Here is a 20,071-nt window from a genome sequence, read left to right as displayed (position 1 = left end):
TCATTCAGCCAGTCATGACCTCAGCAAATTTTTAACTTACATCTCAAAATGTGTAAAAGCACCCAAATCAATCTGTGCCAAATCATACTTGCCACTAGTAGTGTATTGTTTTTTATTCAGCAATATTTGTCAGGACTTGATTTTTGGTCAGTGTTGAATGAAAACCCGAGAGTGATCTTTAGATGACGATACATATGTTAAATGTTCGTTGTGCAATGTTTTGAAAACATAGTATTTTGTAATATTCAAAAGGTGGTGGGGACAGACTAGGAGAGTGGGTGACCATGGTAAACCACCAAATGATAATTGGCAGGCTGGTGGTCTGTGAGTGTTTTATGAATATCTCCTGTCCACACAGCATATTGCAAAAACAGTACCTTAACTGTACATAGATTCATAGAGTCTGAGTCCAGAAAGAGACCATTTCATCATCTAGTTTGACCTCCTGTATGTCATAGACAATTTGGTTCTCCCAGGTTACCCCTATGTGGAGACCAATAACTTGTGTTTGGCTAAAACATATCTTCCAGAAAGGCACACATGTGAAGACATGAAGTGGTGGATTCTCCATCTCTTGCCTTGGGAGTTCGTTCTCCTGCTTAATCACCCTCAATTAAATTTCTGCCTTATTTCTAATTTGAATTTGTCTGGCTTCAGTTATCAGACACAGGTTTTTGTTAGGCCTTTCTCCACTTTATTAAAGATGCATATAGTCCCATTGATTAAAGTACTCTTCTACAGGAGTAGGTGTGACAGAATCTGGCCTTTAGATCATAGTTTTCTTATTGCAGTGACTTTCTTTCAGTCTATGCTTATCTAGCACAATGATATCTAGAAGTAGATTGAAGCCTCTAGGCACTACTCTTATGCAGATAATAACAAAATAAGAATTAGAGTTTTCATCTTTCTTAATGAGAACATGTCTGGTAACCCACCTCTTGCACTGGGGCAACACCAGATGTTTGAGTAAGGAGGGAGGAAAAAAACCTCTACCCAAAACACCAAATTCTAATGCATCATAGCCAATTGTGCAATGATATACCTGGGGTTGCACTGGGATAAATACCCTCATGGTCTGTGCAATATCTACATGCAGTGAAATGAGAATTCCAGAGTAATGCAAAATGATGACCAACTAATTCCAATATGAAACTGATTCATTGTCTTAAGTAAACAGGAAAATGCTTGGTAATCTCACTGATCTCTTTCTGCACCTGAAAATACACAATTATTATTCAATTAACAGACAGATATTGTCTTTGAAGCATTCTCTGTTACCCTTTTATGAAAGGCACTTTACAAAGATGAATTGAATTATACTATAATTTAGTTTTTGTATTAGATTTAGCCTGGTATTAGCTAATTTATGTTCAGACTTATGTAAAATGTAATTTCTGTCCAGGCATAAAATATTCAACAGTATCTTAGGGCTTGTCTGCCATAGAACACTCAGGCCAGTTAGGCTGGTTCAACTAAAGATGAGAATTTAAAGCATGTTAGTTAAATCCCATTAAACCCATGTGGTCACTTTTGAAGTAAATTAAGATGAACTGAATTAATGGCAATTTAATTCTATATGAGCATTTCCGCACAAGGGTTTAATAAGGTTTAACTAATGCAGTGTGAATTGATACCCTTAAGTAGAGCCAAACTGGCTTTCCTCTGTTCCTGTGTAAAGAAGACCTCAGATTGCAATATAGTAAGGGTGTATGGAACATATGGAAAGGTGATGAGGAAATGTATGTGGAATAACAACGTAAGTAACTTGCTAGGCTCGTGGCTTAGATGAGGACTGAACCTGCACAAGACTGAGGTTATGCTAGTGGACTGGAGAAATTGATGGAGAAGATACCAGCTCCCTAGTTGGAAGTTTCCTTTTCATTGTTACTCAGGTGCACTAGTTCTAAGCGTTAGGTATAGTGGCAGTGGTCAATACTGTTTCTTATTTCTGACACTCAACAAAAGGGTTGTGTCCACTCATTTACACGTGGACCTTGCCACAGTATCCACACCTTTTTCAGCACAAGATTTGATTATGACAGTGCACTTTATGTGGGACTGTACTTTAAAACCAGTCTGAAACTTGCTGCCTGAAAGTATGCAGGGGGTCTCTTTAAGATGTATTCTTTATGGGAACCACCTCAGCACCAGTGCTCCAACTTCTTTCCTGGTTTCTATTTATTTCCAGATCCAATTAAAGATTTTTCATATACAGCCTTCAGTGGATTGGGTCCTAGTTACTTCAGTGACTGCCTCTATCCTTTTATAGTACTACAATAGTTGAAATTATCCAAGGTTCATGGTCTAATACCCTGTGGCTTAAGTGCAAAGAGAACAGAAATGGAGCATTATCTGCTCTGGGTCCTCAACTGAGAAATTCACTTCCCTTTTCAGTTCACAAGAGCCTGATTCTGTTAACCTTACAGTCATCTAGCAAGGCCTGTTTGCTCCTCTGCCCTTTTTGTGGAAGGGAAGAAATACGTTGTTTGAGGGTGTTGGGCAAAATCTGGAGGTGAGCCCACACTAATCAGTGTGGGGTTTGCTCAAAGAAAAGACAACTTTAAAAATTCTTTATTGTTGGGTGATACATTTTAAGAGGGAGTATAATACCTGCTCATGCATTACAAGATAGCTTATATTAACTCCATTGCTTCATTACATGTAATAAGATCTTGTTATATGCCCTACGATAACAAGTAGATTAACATGGGTTACGACGTTAGCTTTGATGCTGTTCCCTTTTTGCATGTTGGCCTTATGTTGCAACTGTGCAGTAACTGGCGCTTCTGAACACTGAGCCTCCATAATCCAGGAAATTTTGTTTTTGAGTTCTTTCTTAGTCCGTATGTTTTTTTTTCTTATGATTTCATCTTCATCTCTCTAGGGATCACATCATCACAAAAGAACAATCCCCTTTCTTGCTTTTGAACTTCTAGCTTCTAAATACGGTATAGTGATAAACCACCATGCCAGCTGCTAGATTTTATAAATCAACAAGATAAGGGCCCTGTGAAAATGTTTGTTTTTAGCTTTGTTGTCACTTGTCCATGATGTATAGTAAGAAAATTTAGAGAAGCATAATTAACTGCTTGCAGACATTTAGATCAAGAACACAGCTCCAATTAGTTTCTCAGATCCAAAAATTTTTAGTGGTTACAGGCCAAGAAAAACACAGAAAAACAGAATATTATTTTCTTTTCCTTGGGTTCTTAACTGCAGATCAACCATATGACCTTCTTGATATGATAAGCATTCCTATCCTTAAAATGAAGTGTACTATAAAATAAAATCCTGGCAGATCAGGATGATGCAGTGAAATTGTGGACATTTCTAGATGTCTTCAGTCATATCAATGTGCTTTACTAGTGTGGAAGCTGGTTAAAGTGATCAAATCCCCACTTATAGTGAGCAATTACTTGGTAGCAAAGGTTATTTTGATGGACACATCACTTTAAATTAACTTAATGTTCACCATCTGTTCTACCTTTAAATTATAAATGCAAAATAGATATCACAGTTGCATCAGAACAATATTATATATCAGTAGTTTACATGCATATACTTCAGTTATTCTAGCAGGCATCTGGCATGTGTTCATGTTTCATACATAAATGAGGGGGAACCTCTTTTTTTTCTTTTCCTGCTGCCCAATGCAATGAGAGAAATTCCCTGATGTAATATTTTTATCCATAGCAAGGAAAAATAAATAAAGAACTTCAGTTTTTAAAAACTTTGCTTGTCATTTTGTCTGATGGGTGGGAATTGAACTGATGCCTACAACACCTATTTCTGCCAAAGTATCAGTCCCGCTACACCTACCAAGATACTGAACCAGCTGGTTGTTAGAAGGCCTGAAAAGTCACTCTTCAATCTCTCCCTATATTACAATTTCTGGTCTCATCCATCTTTGTCTTTTCTGAAAGTTTCTGTGGAAGAATGGAGACTTACTAAAATTACAACATTATAACTATGGAGAAGGGATATTTAGCCAGACTTATGGGTCACCAGTTCAAGTTCAGTCCATGGTAGTAAAGCCCAACATTTTTTTACTATATATTGGCTCTTTGGTGTCCTAGGTGAAGTGGTCTCAAACTTACTAGTGGACAGGTGCGTGACAGATCAACAAGCACAAGAAGTGGCCAGGGATGCAAACACCCTCTTTCCCTCTCCAGAGATGGCATTGGAATCCTGCACGTGGCCAAAGATGATATTTTAAAACAGAATTTTGGGCAGCTGGAGTAAGGGAAGTGAGGTTTAATCTGAGGACATAATGGTAATTTTTGGTATTGTAATGTGGCAGCAAACAGACCAATTTGTTTATTAGGACAACCCCAGAATGTTCCCAGAGCAGTATTGATTCTTACAATGTGTACACTGTGCCATGGATACACTAGGAGATGTTACCCAAAAATCCTACCAGTGCCATCAACAGCACCAATGGGAACCTTAAGATATGTCTATACTGCAATTAGAAACCCATGGAACTGCCAGGCATGGCCTTTGTGCCACTAAAATCATAAATGGTCTTTGGTGGGGGAATATTAGGCCCTCACACCATTCACCCCCAGTACATCAAGAAGCAGAACCACATACTGGGCTGCTAAGAATCAGCACTTACGCCAGTGGTCCCCAACTTTTTCGTTTGGCGGACGCCAGACGAAAGACCATGGCGGTGGTCGAGCATCCGCCGAAATGCTGCCGAATTTCAGCGGTGATGCCTCTGGATGATGCCACTTGTCAGTGGCAAGAGGCGTCATCCAGAGGCGTTGCCACCGAAATGCCGCCGAATTTTGGCAGATGCTCGACCACTGGGCTGGACGCGGGCGCATTTAGATGCAGCGCTCGCAGGCATCGCATTGGGGACCCCAACTTACACAGTGGAAGAGTCATCAGGGAGCCAGTTAAAGTTGGCTTTTCAGCTGCTCTGCACTGATGAGAGAGTTGGGCCCTAGACTTCCATTAATTTACTTCCATTTTGCAAAAATATTGTGACTTGATTTGAGGTCACAACGCTCTTGCAAAATGGAAGCAATTTTTGGTTTAAACAAAAAAAAGTTGAGTAATTTGTGCCGGTAACATGTGTATGTGCTCTCACATGCGCTCTCCTCTGCATCACATGACTCTTCTTGGCCTACAGGAGAGGTGGAACATCTGTCAAAGTCTGTGACCAAAGGAATGCTGCAGAGCAACTGAAGTTTTGCTTCTCTGTAGGGGTGAAGCACTCTGCCTCTACAGTACTTCCATTGTGCTTGGGAGCTAAGAGACTTTCCCATGAAATTAATCACTTACTAGGTTGGCCCATATATTTTTTTTAATTTAAATAATTTTATAGTGCAAATAATAAAAAGGATAAATAACAATTTTTTCTAAATTTCCTTTTTAAAAATAGAAAAGCTTAGGAATAAGCGTTAATATGCTTTTCTGACAAGCTCAAAAATAGTTTTGCTGTGTGTGAGTTTTCAGCTTAATCTCTAATAGAGAAAACCTCTTTTTCCTGTCATGGTACAGTTGTCTTTGATTTACCTGGTGGTGTGTTAAGGCAATGACTGCTGAAGAAGAAGAGCTCTGTGTGGCTTGAAATCTTGTCTTTCTCACCAACAGAAGTTGGTCCAATAAAAGATATTACCTCACCCACTTTTTCTCTCAAATACCCTGCGACCAACATGGCTTCAACTGTACTGTATTTAATATTAAGGGGAGACATGTAGTACTAGAATCTTCTTTCCCTTTATTGATGACTATATACTGGTCTTCCCAGAAATATCCACTGTATACAAACTCACACTTCAGATATTCCGTGTTCTTTGCTCCTAGTAATTCATTCATCTGCAGATAAAAGTAATTTGTCTTTTATCCTGCAGCCATTTTCCTCATTCTTTATCATTTTTTAATTTTCTTTGATTTCAAAAACCTTCAGTGTTAATCAGAGAAAAACCAAAGGGTTAAGATGAAAATGATCAACTATCTTTTTTCCCACAACTATATGCACATTAGATATATGAATTATGAGGAACTAGTGGCATGCCGTGTTATGCCTGCATGGATGGCTGCTTTAAATTTGCCTAATTGCTACATTTTGTGGTACCCAGTTGCTTCTTATTATCTAAACTTCTTGTTCCTGTAGTACTTTTTGTTGTAAGCAAGTTTTCTGCCAGGGTTATTAGAAGCTCAAAGAATAGTTTTCATTGGAGTGATGCTAAAGACATAATTTTGTGATGACAGTACTATTGGATTCTTCCGATTATGAGCTTGAGCTTGACAGTATCCCATTATGCCTGTTTAAATGCTCTGAAAGTGCTCATAATGATGACAGTGTCATTTGCACCCATCACTTTCTGCTCCAAAGACTCACTGAACCGTGGAAAAGAGAACATGTTCTGTATAATTGGGGGAATGGACATTAAATCAGCTCCAGTTCTTCTATGCTGTTTAAAGAACATATAACTATGGCTAGGCAGAGAAAGAACACTAGCTGCTGTCAGGCCCTAAAATAAGCACTTTTTCTATAGATTGAGGAATGAACAAGAATAAGTGCTTAAAAAAACAAGAACTGGTGGAACTAGAAGCAGCTTAAATTATCTAAAATAAATGTGTAAACAAGCAACACACTGTTCATACATAATATTTTCTTTTTTTCATATTGACCACTCCTTGGAATCTGTTTGCTTAGTATTCAAAATAAGAGTTCTAAACCTCAGTTTTAAAAGTTCGCATCCCATTGCAGTTTACCTCCACTAGACATTGAGAATTTTTTTTTGCTATTTTTGTCACTTTGACACAAAAGATGCTTATTGAAATGAAGCAGTTGCAACCAGAGCAATGGATTTTTTTTCTCTCCCTGATTCCAAGGTCAGTTAATATTTTTCCTCTCTGGTAACTAGATGGTCTGATTATAGAGCTTTTCTTACTTTCTGAGCGGCTGCTGAAGTGGAGATAATGTAATAAGTACCATAAAAAAAGAGACTGATCAATCAGAAGATTTCATACTAAGTGAAGACAAAAAAAGCAACAGCTAGTGTACAATGTTTTCGTCAAAGTATAAAGGAGTTGTGTATCCCTGTGCCAGCTTACTTAATGATGGACTGATGAAAAGATTTCCTAACCCAAGGAAAATTGTCACTGTTAAATCATCTTTTATGAAATCAGGTCTACAGTTCTATACTATGCAACCAAAGTCACTGCAAATGTTCTCCGCTTTAAAAAATAAGAGGTTTCTTGTTAACGACAATCGCAAACATTGTTATGCTAGATGAATTTGTCTCTTAAGTGAATAAAAATTAAACAATTTTATACTCATAAAACTAATTATCTGGCTTTATTTCCATAGTAAATGCCTTTTTAAAGCAAGTTGATAAGCACCCCCAAGGGTTCTATAAAGTTAAATAAAACAATCACAACACATTAATACATCTAGTATTTTTTCAAATAAAATGCAATAGTCATGTTTTTAGAATGACAGTGAATTAACAAATAACTTGTACATGCCTTTCAACAGCTTCAGGAGAATGTTTCTATTTTTATTTCTGTTCAGTTCTAATTCTTTCACCACACCTGTCACCATGGACTCTAGGTGCCTTCCACACAGTAAGGGATGTGACTAACATCTGTCACATGTGCTTCTGTTTGGTGTTAGCTAGAAGGACAAACCAAGTGAAAGAATCTTCCTTCTTCTCTTCCCCAACACTTGCCATCACCGCCATCTTCTCAGGGTCACCTTATTAGAGTGTAGGGGGGGGGAGTTCCCCCTTTCAGTGTAGAATGCTTATCCGATTTCTGTACCCAATACTGTCATCAAGTGCTGTCATACTTGCTTTCCAATCAGGTTGGAGAATGAGGCCTGCCTTAAGCCTACTGTCAATGCCAACAGCTCTTAGAGAGATTTCCCATTCTTCCAGAATTGAGGCTAGTTAGCTGGTGGCTTGTGTAGTTTAAATTATCACTAGCCACCTGACCAAGATGATTAAGTCCCTGTATCTGACCACCATTTTATGCAGAGATACCAGATTATTTCTTTCTTAGTTTTTAAACCCTCCAAAAAGGATCATTATCTTTTATCATAAAACATTTAGTTTTTAACAGTATTCAATTTCCAAAATAATACCTGCAAGTTGTTATACTGTACAGAAAAGTAACTATTTGCAAGTGCATGATTCGGAAAAACAAATAGAAAGTATTTTACACTTTGTTTTTTTTATCACGGCATCAGTATATTTGGTACACAAGAAATTATTTTGAAATAGTCCTGGGACTTTACAATCAGTAAATTGACTCTTTGTCATTGGATTTTAGTCAATTCAGATGATTTTAGAAAAGCTCATGGCAGTTTTAAACTCTTAACATGAATAATTCCCAAATGAATTAAAATGAAAATTCCCTTGCTATCCCCAAGTAATCAAATCCTCTGTTATTGTCCTTCCTATATAATTTATTACTTTAATAGTTGATTCTGTCTCAAATCTTTTAAATTACAGTTCTATCTCTCTCTCTCTCTCCCCTTTGCAGAAATCTGTTGCAAAGGCTGGGGTAAAAGGTCATCTCAAAACTGAGCATAACGTACAAGGTAAACCGTGTTGCAGAATCCAGTGGTGGAGTTGTTCAGGTGGCAGGATAGAGTCAGAAATTTTCATGTTAACTATAGGAAATAAAATTGTAGCAAAAAAGCAAACAAACCCAGAACAACATTGAATCTCTGTCTCTCATATGCTCCCAAGTGGTTCTTAATATCCCTATTCATAATTCCTTTCAAAGCATCTCTTGGATGATCTCCAGCTTTCTTCCATTCCGTCCTTTCAGTGTCACAGATATTGGATCTTCTTCATGCCTAGATTACCAGTTCCAGGTGCCTGGGATTCTACATACAATTTATACCTCATAGCCTGTTGACTAGTCATATCTACCTATGCAGCCCCATCTTTCTGTCACAAGTGTCCCTGGAAGTCCGCTCTGTAAAATCCTTGGTATCACCAAGTGTGGTCAGCATCTGGATCAGTAATGGCTCTGCAGGCTAAAATTTACACAGATGGAAGTTTCCCTTAATAGTTTATGGCTTGGAATATTTCCCTCAAACATTTGGTAAGCGTGAGCGCTCAAAACTTCCCTCTGCCTTTTTCTCAGACTTTCTCCAAAACAGTTTTTCATTTTTCAGAGGTTCCCCCCCCTCCCCCATCTCAGCGATTGCTGCAAGATTTGCTGTCATTTAAGCCTTGGATCAAGAGAGAAAGGGACATTAGGCTCTGGGCTATTCTGATGGAGTTGGCACTGAACCCGGCACCGGCGCGCCGCTCCGAGTCAGCACCAGGCACCGCAGTGTCAGTATGTGATGACCCTTCGGCGCAGTCAACTAGTCAGCACTGCTCTCCATCCACAGGGCACTCCAGGAAGGCTAGGAAGAAGACTTCTTCGCTGTGGCACCGGAGTAAACCCGGGACAGAGGCTAGACCAATGTTGGGCAATCCTCGATCCCCACCGGCCTCTAGGCCTCTGACTCAAGTCGAGCAGAGTATCCAGGCCCATTTGGAGCAGGCCTCCTCAGATGTTCAGATGCCCTCCACACTGGAGGCCCTGCAGGCGGCCCGGTATGTTATGTTCATGCCGGTACCAGGAGCGCCACCGATGTCGGCCCCGCACTTCAGAGGCAAACCATCACTGGGATCTCTGCAGTACTCCACCTCATGGTGTGGCTGCTCAAGGGTTAGGTAGGGAGGAAAGGATGTGCTCAGAAGGGGTTCAGTGTGTCATCCTAGAAAGCAGGTGGCCCTCCATGCTCCGAGCCTACTTGGCAAAGTGGTCTTGGTTTTCCAGATGGGTGGATGATCCAGCTTATTCTGGACTACTTCCTTCACCTTGTAGCCCAGGGCCTGGCACCTTCATCTGTCAAGGGTCACCTGGTGGCCATATCGGCCTTTTATCTACCGATGCAGGGCCACACGGTATTTTCCCATACTATGACTGGCCGATTCCTTAAGAGGTTGGATCGTCTCTTCCCATATGTTACGCCCCCAGTCCCGCAATGGGATCTAAACCTGGTGTTGGTCCATCTCACAGGGCCCCCGTTTGAGCTGCTAGCCATGTGCTCCTGGTCACACCTCTTGTGGAAGGTGGCTTTCCTGGTTGCGATCACATCAGCTAGGCGGGTCTCAGAACTCAGGACCCTGACCTCAGAGCCCCCCATATGGTGTTTCTTAAAGATAAGGTCCAACTCTGCCCACATCCTTCGTTCCTCCCAAAGGTGGTCTCCGCCTATCACATGGGTCAGCCAGTCCTCTGCCTCAAGCCCCATGTGTCCAGTGGGGAGCGCCACCTCGACACGCTGGATGTGAGATAGGCGCTGCCCTTTTACCTGGAGTGGACTAAGACATTCAGAAAATCCTCACAACTGTTCATTGCCTCAGCCAAGAGTATGAAAGGTCAGCCGATCTCCACCCAGCAGTTCTCCAACTGGATCACCTCATGCATCCATACCTGTTATGACCTGGCGGGAATCTCTCCATCACCAATTGTGAATGTGCACTTGACTAGGGCGCAGGCCTCGTCAACTGTCTTTTTGGCCCATGTTCTCATTCAGGACATTTGTAGGACTGCCACTTCAGTTCACACGTTCATCTCACATTATGTGATTGTCTCTCAGACCAGGCAGGACGCCGTGTTCAGCAGGGCCATTCTCCATCCCAAGAATTTTTGAACTCTTTCACACCTCCAACAGATATAACTTGGAATCACCTTTTGTGGAATATACATGAGCAATCACTCGAAGAAGAAAAGACAGTTACCTTTTCCAAAACTGGTGTTCTTCGAGATGTGTTGCTCATGTTCGTTCCACATCCTGCCCTCCTTCCCCTCTGTCAAAGTTGTCTGGCAAGAAGAAACTGAGAGTGGGGGAGGGGGGGCGTGCAGCGTCCCTTATACCGTGCCACGGAGGTGCCATTCCAGGGGTCGCTAAGGAAAAAAACTTCCAGCACCAGTGCACTTGGCGAGCGCACACACCTATTGTGGAATAGACGTGAGCAACATATCTCAAAGAACACCAGTTACGGAAATGATAACTGTCTTATCAGGCTCCCACCAATTGTTTATAACAAGGAAGAGATCCGGCATATGTGTACTTAACACATACTGTCAGAGAGTGAAACTTTAGATAGTGTGTTTGTAAGTTACAGTAATGTCAAATAATGCTATGCATTCTCAGGTCTTGACTCTGAGTGGGATTTAAACAAAAACTTCCAGACATAATCAGTGTCATCATCCAAACTATCTCCTTAAGTCTAAGAGTACGTCCAGACTACCTGCCTTTTTGGTGAGTAGTGATCGATTTCTCGGGGATCGATATATCGCGCCTCATCTAGACGCAGTGTATCGATCTCTGAATGCGTTCCCCATCGACTCTGGAACTCCACCAGTGTGAACGGCGGTAGCGGAGTCGATGGGGGAGCTGCGGACGTCGATCCCGTGCCATGAGGACCCAAGGTAAATCAAACTGAAGTTGCATATCTTAGATCGATCCCCCGCCCCCAGTGTAGACCAGCCCTGAGGTTCCCATCCTTGCCATATTTATCCTACCTTCAGCTTTGTTTGCTCAGTTATAACAGCTACCCATTGACATGGGATTTTTCTGGGGATCCCGGGTGCAATTTTCAAAGCCGCTTAGGGGATTTAGACTTACAGCATTGAAATGAATGAGGAATGTGCATCTAAATCTCAGCTCTGTCATTTTGGTTAGCAATCCTGGTTTTGTTTTTGGTTTTGTTGTGCAGTTCTAAGGTTTGCAGTACTCCATTTGTATGACTGTTTAAGTGGGAAATTAACATTAAAATCACTATTGCGGAGCTGCAGAAATATTTAAGGTGTGGTACTGAGAAAACGTGATCCATTTTAACATGAATTAAAGAGAGTTAAAAGAGAAGAAAACATGGGTTGGGGCAGAGGTTCATGAACTGGGAAAGTGAGGTGGCACAATTTGCAGATTACTCTTGCAGGTTCCAGAGGTACCGCAAACACCAATAGCCAGTCCTAGGCTCTTGCTTTTTGTAATGCGTGGAAATGAGGATGAATTTCTTAAGTTATCCTAGCCATGTTGTTCTTTAAGAATAAAGTTTTGTTTTTCATTTTATGTTATTTGTCAACATGGACTTTTCTTGTTGATTTATTTGAAGAAAAATCTGCTGAGTTATGATGATCTCTGAATTGGCTGGACATCTTATCTGATAGAGTCTTATTGAATTGCTCCTTGTACAGAATTAAATCTGTTCAACCAAAAATGAACAGCAGCTTTAAAAAAAGAACAAGGGGAAAAAAAAACACCTAAACCCTGAAACCACCTTTTCACTGCAGAGTTGACCCCAGAGGAGAAAGCACAGAGAATTGCCAAAGCTATGCGCAAGCAGTCTTCAGAGGTGAAAGAGAAATGGGAGAGCCTGAATGCCAGTGCCAACAACTGGCAGAAGCAAGTGGACAAAGCGTTAGAGAAACTGAAAGACTTGCAGTGTGCCATGGACGACCTTGATGCTGACTTGAAAGAGGCTGAGAATGTGCGGAATGGCTGGAAACCAGTAGGAGATTTACTGATTGACTCATTGCAGGATCATATTGAGAAAACTACAGTAAGCATGACATTCTTTGTGAATATAACAACTGTTTTTAGCAATGTAGTGACCTACTGCTTCCCCAGAGCCAGAACCTTTCCCTACTATAGGGAAAGGCTCCAGCAGTAAGGAAAGGCTCTGGTGGTGGGTTGGCAGCAGGGAAATGCTCTGGCAGCTCCTCACAGCTAAAGCCCTTCCTCACTGCCTCCCCTCTGCCACAGTATTTTCTTACCGCAGTGAAAGGCTCTAGTAGCGGGGAGCTGTCAAAGCCTTTCCTTGCTGTCTCCCCCTGCCAGAGCCTTTCATTGCCACATGTAGCTATATGCTGCAGTGTGGACACAAGCTGCTTTTCACTAGTTACACATACCCTACAGGCCTTATAGTTAAGTTTGCTCCAGGGCATTTCCTATCAACACCATTATTAAACTTCAAGGAAATTGCTAATTAAGGCAACATTTATGATTGTCACTAACTTCATTTGATATTCCTTAGTACTCAAATGATGTCATACCCAGAAACACTCAGACTCTTCAGCTCCACAGTATAATCTCTTTCAGTTCCAACATACAAGCACGCACAATACACACTGATCAAAGCCATGCTGAAAGGCACAAGTTTGTCTCTGACCTTAGCATCTAAAGTTACTCATGAAAGGATCAACTATCTTGGATTGTAAACATTTGCAAGAAAGATTCCATCTTTATATGTATTGCAAATAATTATTTGCATTTATGTTACTATGTAAATAGTGTATCTGACTGCTTCACTTCACTGTTGTTCATACATAAATGAGTAGGGCTTTACACCTCTGTCCCCTGAAGTTTTGCTCAGACTATTCAGGTTGAATGGAACCTAGGAACTTGGAGTCAAACACAGTCAAAGCAGAATTATCTACACACCGCAGTTGATATAAGAGTAATGCATACATTCCTCCCCCTTTTCCATTTTAGTATAGACAGTAAACCAAGCTCTCGCATGCTGCAGGGAATATCTCTTTGTTCTTGTGTTAAGAAACAGTTTGTCATATCTTGATGTCATTTCTGCAATGGAGGGTAAAGCAAAGTCTATTAAATTTTCATTGCTGTGGAAAGCAGAAAGATCTGCTAGAATTGTGGGGGACTGTTGGCAGCCCACAAACCAAAATTTCCCCTCTTGCCTGTAGATGTCTCCTGTGAATGGGACTGATTAGGGATAGTTTCAAGGAAGGTAGGGAATAGTTGTCCAAAAAAAACCCTTCTCTTTTTCTAGTTGTTGGCTTGTTCACTGCATCAAACAACTATCTTTACCTGCTCACAGCAAGAAAGACATTTAGTACATATTTTCAACCATAACTATAACTTTTACTTTTTAATGTTATATTTAGTTTTGTTTGGTTCAGAAAACCTTTCTTCTTTTTTAATCATAATAGTTTTAACTGTCCAGTCAGAATCCCATGAAGTATTCTGTTCGTTTTCCTTGGAAGATGCATTACCTCATGTTTGCTAATCCAGTAATGAGGTATTTGAATAAAGATTTTGCCAGCAGCTTTTTATCAGGGAACAATAGTCAACCTTATTCAATAAATTTGATTTAAGAATCCTTGATGTGAAACAGTATTTCTAAAACTCACTGTAGAATATTTCAGTATTGATGAAATCCACCCCTGTGCAGAATGACCACACTAAGCCCTATGCACCCCTGAAAACTTATTTAAGGCCTATTTTGATAGCTTAAGTGGGAAGTAAGTAGGCTTTATATGGGCCCTGTGTACAGGAGTGGATTTAAAATCAAATAATGCAACAGGGTAGAATCCTTTACAGTCAGACTATATTTAAGTAAATAGGCTTTCCTCCATAGAGAATGCTAATTACCTCTGTTGTATGCTCTTGTTTAGTATATCTGTACTGCCGTGTCAGTGTCAACCAAATGTAACTGTTTTTTATATGGCATGCAAGCTTTCATTCTGTTCTGTAAGATGGTGGTCAAGCCAAGTGTGTGTCGTCTTTTCCTATCAGGCTTTCAGAGAAGAGATTGCACCAATCAACTTGAAAGTTAAAACAGTGAATGATTTATCTAGTCAGCTGTCTCCACTTGACCTTCATCCATCTTTAAAGATGTCTCGCCAGCTGGATGACCTTAATATGCGCTGGAAACTTTTACAGGTATGCCCTCCTCCTTTCCCTGAAGGGGGAAGTGCATCAGCAGTACTCTTCTTTTTCTCTTACAAAATAAATTATTACTGTTTTTCCCTTATTGCTCTCTTGACTCTGTTACCGTAGTGGCAAAAAGCAATGAAAGGAGCTGTCTTTCCTTCACTGTTTTGACTGATAGCCTGCCTCCCTTTTCTGCTCTCTCAGCAGTTCACTCGCTCAAGGGACTCTGTTAATCTTTACAGACTAGATCTTATTTTCATTTCACCTGTGTGATAGCAATATTTGTACCAATTTGTAAGCACTGAAATAACTCCATAAATCCTAGTTATTGAAACTTTTGAAAGTTTGAACATACGTTTCTGCTGTATTGCCACCCGTATAAAAGTTGATTTTTTTTTAAATGTCCAATTTCCGTAGGGAATTTTTCATGAATAATGTGAATACTGATAGGTCTGGGACCATGGGAAGGTTTAGGAGCAGAAAACATGCTTGAGGAGTCTGGAGTGGATTCATATGGCTTATATTTGACTAGTGCTTCAGTGGTCTAGGACTGATAAAGCAGAACCTGTGTATCCATTTAGGTGATTTACAGTTTCATGCTGAATGAAATAATGAGGATTCTTAATTTATCAGTTTACCAATCTTTTCATCCCCGCCCCCCCACACCGCTATCTTTTATGGATTTTTTTTGTCAATCCACTTCTATTAATTTTGATTTACCCAAATCTCAGATTCTCTCTCCTGCCACACACAGAAGGAATTGGGGAAATCAAAATGCTGTGAAAGAGGGGGAAAAATATTTCTCCTTTGTTTGATGCTGGGAACCTGCAGAGTTTGAATGTAAGCTGCTGGGCTACTAGGCTCAAAACAAGCTGGGAGGCAAAGTTATTAACATTTCTGAAGCATCCCTCCTTGTCTCTCAAAATGTAATTTTGGTGTTGGAATGATTTTTGGCCGTAAAGAGAATTAGCTAAGCAGCCAAGCCCCTGCTGCACGTGCTTAGTGCAGTTTAATTAATAAACCAGAAGGACGTCTGGCCATCCTGTCAGCTCCAGAATGGTCTCATCTTGTAAAGGCAGCTGTAAGATTGATACAATCAAAATGAGGTCTGCTGACTACAGACAGTTGGACAGGAGAAATGGGGAGAAATAAAACAGACATTTCAATGGACCACTTTAGTCACCTTGAAACTTCCGTTCATTATTGATCTGTATTGCTTACACAAGCACAACGTTACCTGGAATTGAAAAAGAAAAACAGTGAGTGTAATGAACTGAGAGTAAGTAAATGTAGAAGATACACGAAAATTATTTGGAATTGCATGCAAACCAATGTTTTTGTTGTGACTCCTGCTTTACAAAATAAATAAGAAACCTTGTTATTTTGTTTGTGTATAGGTATCTGTGGAGGATCGCGTTAAACTTCTACAGGAAGCACACCAGGATTTTGGCCCTGAATCTCAACATTTTCTCTCCAGTAAGTGCTAGTAATACATTGATAAATTTGAGACAGTAGCCTTCTCTCCAGTCACCTCTCACGACCCATCCTGGACGATGATCCCACACTTTCACAGGCCTTGGGTGGCAGGCCAGTCCTCGCCCACAGACAACCTGCCGACCCCTGAAACATATTCTCACCAGTAACTGCACACCGCACTATAGTAACTCTAGCTCAGGAACCAATCCATGCAACAAACCTCGATGCCAACTCTGCCCACATATCTACACCAGCAACACCATCACAAGGCCTAACCAGATCAACCACACCATCACCGGTTCATTCACCTGCACGTCCACCAATGTAATATACGCCATCATATGCCAGCAATGCCCCTCTGCTATGTACATCGGCCAAACTGGACAGTCTCTACGGAAAAGGTTAAATAGACACAAATTAGATATTAGGAATGGCAATATACAAAAACCTATAGGAGAACACTTCAATCTCCTTGGCCACACTATAGCAGATCTTAAGGAGGCCGTCCTGCAGCAGAAACTTCAGGACCAGACTTCAAAGAGAAACTGCTGAGCTTCAGTTCATCTGCAAATTTGACACCATCAGCTCAGGATTAAACAAAGACTGTGAATGGCTTGCCAACTACAAACCAGTTTCTCCTCCCTTGGTTTTCACACCTCAACTGCTAGAACAGGGCCTCATCCTCTCTGATTGAACTAACCTCGTTCTCTCTAGCTTGCTTGCATATATATATATGTGCCCCTGGAAATTTCCACTACATGCATCTGACAAAGTGGGTATTCACCCACAAAAGCTCATGCTCCAAAACATCTTGGTCTATAAGGTGCCACAGGGTTCTTTGCTGCTCTCACATGATGATACCCTTAACTGACCCATAATGTCAGGAAGTTTCACTTCCTTGTAGTTAATTACATCATTCTTTCAGCTAAGTTGATTCCCTCTTCCTCCTCAGGGAGAGATAGCTCAGGGGTTTGAGCATTGGCCTACTAAACCCAGGGTTCTGAGTTCAATCCTTGAGGGGGCCGTTTAGAGAACTGGGCTAAAAATCTGGGGATTGGTCCCGCTTTGAGCAGCCGGTTGGACTAGATGACCTCTTGAGGTCCCTTCCAACCCTAATATTCTATGATTCTTCATTTCACTTCATCTCTCTATAGTATTCCATTCTCATGGATCACCTATCTGATCATTCATTCTTTGTTTGCAGGTTTTGCTGCTTTTCTGCACCAAGCATCGTTTTTTTAATAGAGAGAGAGAGAGAGTATGTGTCACACATGTCAGTTCTTGTCCTTTTGCCCTCTGATATCTGTCTTCTTTTCATTCAAATTATCTTTACCTCTGGCCTTACTACCAAATTGATACAAGACGAGAGCTGGTCAAACTTCTTTTTTTAAAAAACCCATATTAATCAAAAGTTTCACTGTATGACCTGCTCTGAGTTTTCAGAATTTCAAATGAGGGGAAAAGTCCAACAAAATTTTCTTCTTTGGAGTGGCAATTTTATTTATTTATTGCCATGTACTGAGTTTTTAGAAATTTAGATCTGGAACCTCCAAGTGTTTGAGATTTTCAGATCCATGGCCGACATTTCACCCATTATAGAAACATAGTGGAACTGTGGAATAAAGATCTATGTTCAGTTTCTGAATCTTTCTCTCACCTACCAGCACCCCCCAAAGTTCAAGTATGTTCATATACAAGGTGTTAATTCAGGCCTGTCTCTAGTTTTTAGATGAACACTGCAATAATAATCATAGCTCTTTGTCATGTATTCTCCTCGGGTGCTTTGAGATGGGTGGATAGTGTCATATAAATGACTTAACTCCTATATTCCACTTTTGATTCCATAGATCTCAGTGTATTGTATGCATAATGCTCGGAGCATCTTGCCAGCTGACAAGCCAAATGCCCTAAAATAATTTCAAAAGCCCTAGATATCTATTGTCCCCTTTTCAGGAAATGTAACAACGATATTCTCATTTCAAACCCACAATTATGTTCAAAATAAAGAGCCTGGTGAAAGAGGTGCAGCGTCATACATTTAATTAAAAAATACAGGTCATACATAGGACAGGTTTTTTTGGAGCAATTCCTCCAAAATGGAACCTATTTGCAGACCAGCTGGATCCTCTGAGTCTTTCCAGTTACTTCAACAGTGACCCTGAGAACAGAGCTACTTAATGCCCTTTTTGCGCAAATATGTAAATAAAATGCATCAATAGTATCGGGGAATGCCTGGGAAACTTGAGGGCTCTGTTTAGTCTTAGAATTAGTACAGCTGAAGAAGCATGCTCATGCTGCCTTACCAGCATCCCTCTGCTTTGTTCTTGAGGAACGTCCCTTACCGGGGATTGACTGCCAATCCTGGAACACTAGTCACTCCTGTTCTACAAAGAACAACCGGACACAGCGGACAACTTGAAGCAATGTCAATCGATTGCCACAACCTATGCTCCAACTCTTCCCTGATCTATTTCTGTTATCCCACCAACATTTTATTAGCAGGAAGACAGCTGCAATCTAATTGCATCCTTTCTCAACTTGGAAACTATGGGATCCTTACAGCTTACCCTTATGTTGGCAAAGTTTATCCATCCCTAGTGTTGATGGGTACAAAATAATCCAACCTCAGAATATTTTATAATCCATAATTCCCCTAAAAAACACCCATGCTACTGTCCCAAAGCTTTCAGAAATACTAGCTTGATTTTTTGCTCATTTTAATTTATTTTACATGTCCACAGTTCCACAACTCTGCAGTTCATTTTTTGTACTCTTACAAGAAGAGATTAGTGTCAGTCAGTTATCTTCATATGCTCTGTGTCTCAGCCTGCTGTACTCTTCAACCAAAGCCTTCAGCCACCCTCTTCAATACCTCCCTCAACTGCATCCAACCTTTTATTAATATCTGCAGTATTTGTACTGAGCGCCAGAATCAATAATTAGTCTCTTCATCTTCCATCCATAAATAGTGATTTTTTGAAAAAAGAATTTCATCTTTGCATAGGTTCATGCAGCACAGAAAATGGACAATGTTTTTATTGAGTATGGTTCTAAATAAGTACAGTATCACTTGATCCACAGGAATTAGAGATAAATCTATTATTATGCTATCAAGACTATCTGCCTGCAAGTGCAGAATATCTGCAATCACTCATAACTAATAAGTCAAATCTGAGCAAAACTCAGAGGGGAGCTGATCTTCTCAGTTAGTTAACATCATTCAAATAATAGTGCCACAGAAACCAATGGCAATGACTAACACTATTAGGAAATGAAGGTCTGAAAGCAGCATATTTCTAAACTTGTCTGCTATCTTGGCCCATCTGTGTGATTTCAGTGTTTCTCTCCTCCACAGTACAAACCCCTAAAATACAAGCCCTACTATTCTCTTTGTTTCAAATTATGGGAAAATAAAATGATTGTTTGGTCACGGAACTTTTTTCCTTACAAATTAGCAACACTTATTAAAATATGGATGCCTTTTTTCTCCTTAAAGGGTGGCACAAAATTTTTGCTTCATTCTTTCAATACCATATAAAAATGTAGACCTTTTTTCATAAATTCAGATATTTTTCCACAAAGTACTGCACAGTTAATCTGTTGTTTAGTAAAATGTTTTATTAACTCTGTACAATGTGGACAGAATTTTCATCCCACTTGCCTAGATGTTTAAATATGGCCTTTGATGCCTAACTTTCTGGATCTAATGTTGGCTTGTGTGTTGAATATAAATTCGGCTCATGGTGCTATTTAATTATTCCTGCTTATTCTTTCAAGAACAAATATCATTTGCTTCCACAGTGAATATGATGAAGTGAATTTCCTATACAGTAGAAACTGTTTAACCAAACACCAATTTGGTTATGTCCTCTGGGGAGGTATAAA

At 40.2% G+C, this 20,071-nt stretch overlaps 1 protein-coding gene and 1 long non-coding RNA gene across 4 annotated transcripts in view; one reads left to right on the top strand and one right to left on the bottom strand.

Moving 5' to 3' along the window:
- UTRN (utrophin) overlaps nucleotides 1–20,071 on the top strand; it is a 565,218-nt gene that overhangs the window by 401,395 nt on the left and 143,752 nt on the right. For all 3 annotated transcript variants that reach the window (XM_050949465.1, XM_050949463.1, XM_050949464.1), the window contains 3 exons: nucleotides 12,328–12,596; nucleotides 14,573–14,719; nucleotides 16,108–16,186. In XM_050949465.1, the coding sequence (XP_050805422.1) occupies nucleotides 12,328–12,596; nucleotides 14,573–14,719; nucleotides 16,108–16,186 (495 nt within the window). The remainder of the gene's footprint in view (nucleotides 1–12,327; nucleotides 12,597–14,572; nucleotides 14,720–16,107; nucleotides 16,187–20,071) is intronic.
- The window catches only part of LOC127049346 (uncharacterized), a 202,779-nt gene that overhangs the window by 110,390 nt on the left and 72,318 nt on the right, over nucleotides 1–20,071 (bottom strand). The window lies entirely within an intron of this gene.

The sequence above is a fragment of the Gopherus flavomarginatus genome, chromosome 4, assembly GCF_025201925.1.
Source record: "Gopherus flavomarginatus isolate rGopFla2 chromosome 4, rGopFla2.mat.asm, whole genome shotgun sequence".
NCBI classification, from domain to species: Eukaryota; Metazoa; Chordata; order Testudines; family Testudinidae; genus Gopherus; species Gopherus flavomarginatus.
Note: the sequence above shows the minus strand (reverse complement) of the source record. Positions and strands in the feature narration are given on the sequence as shown.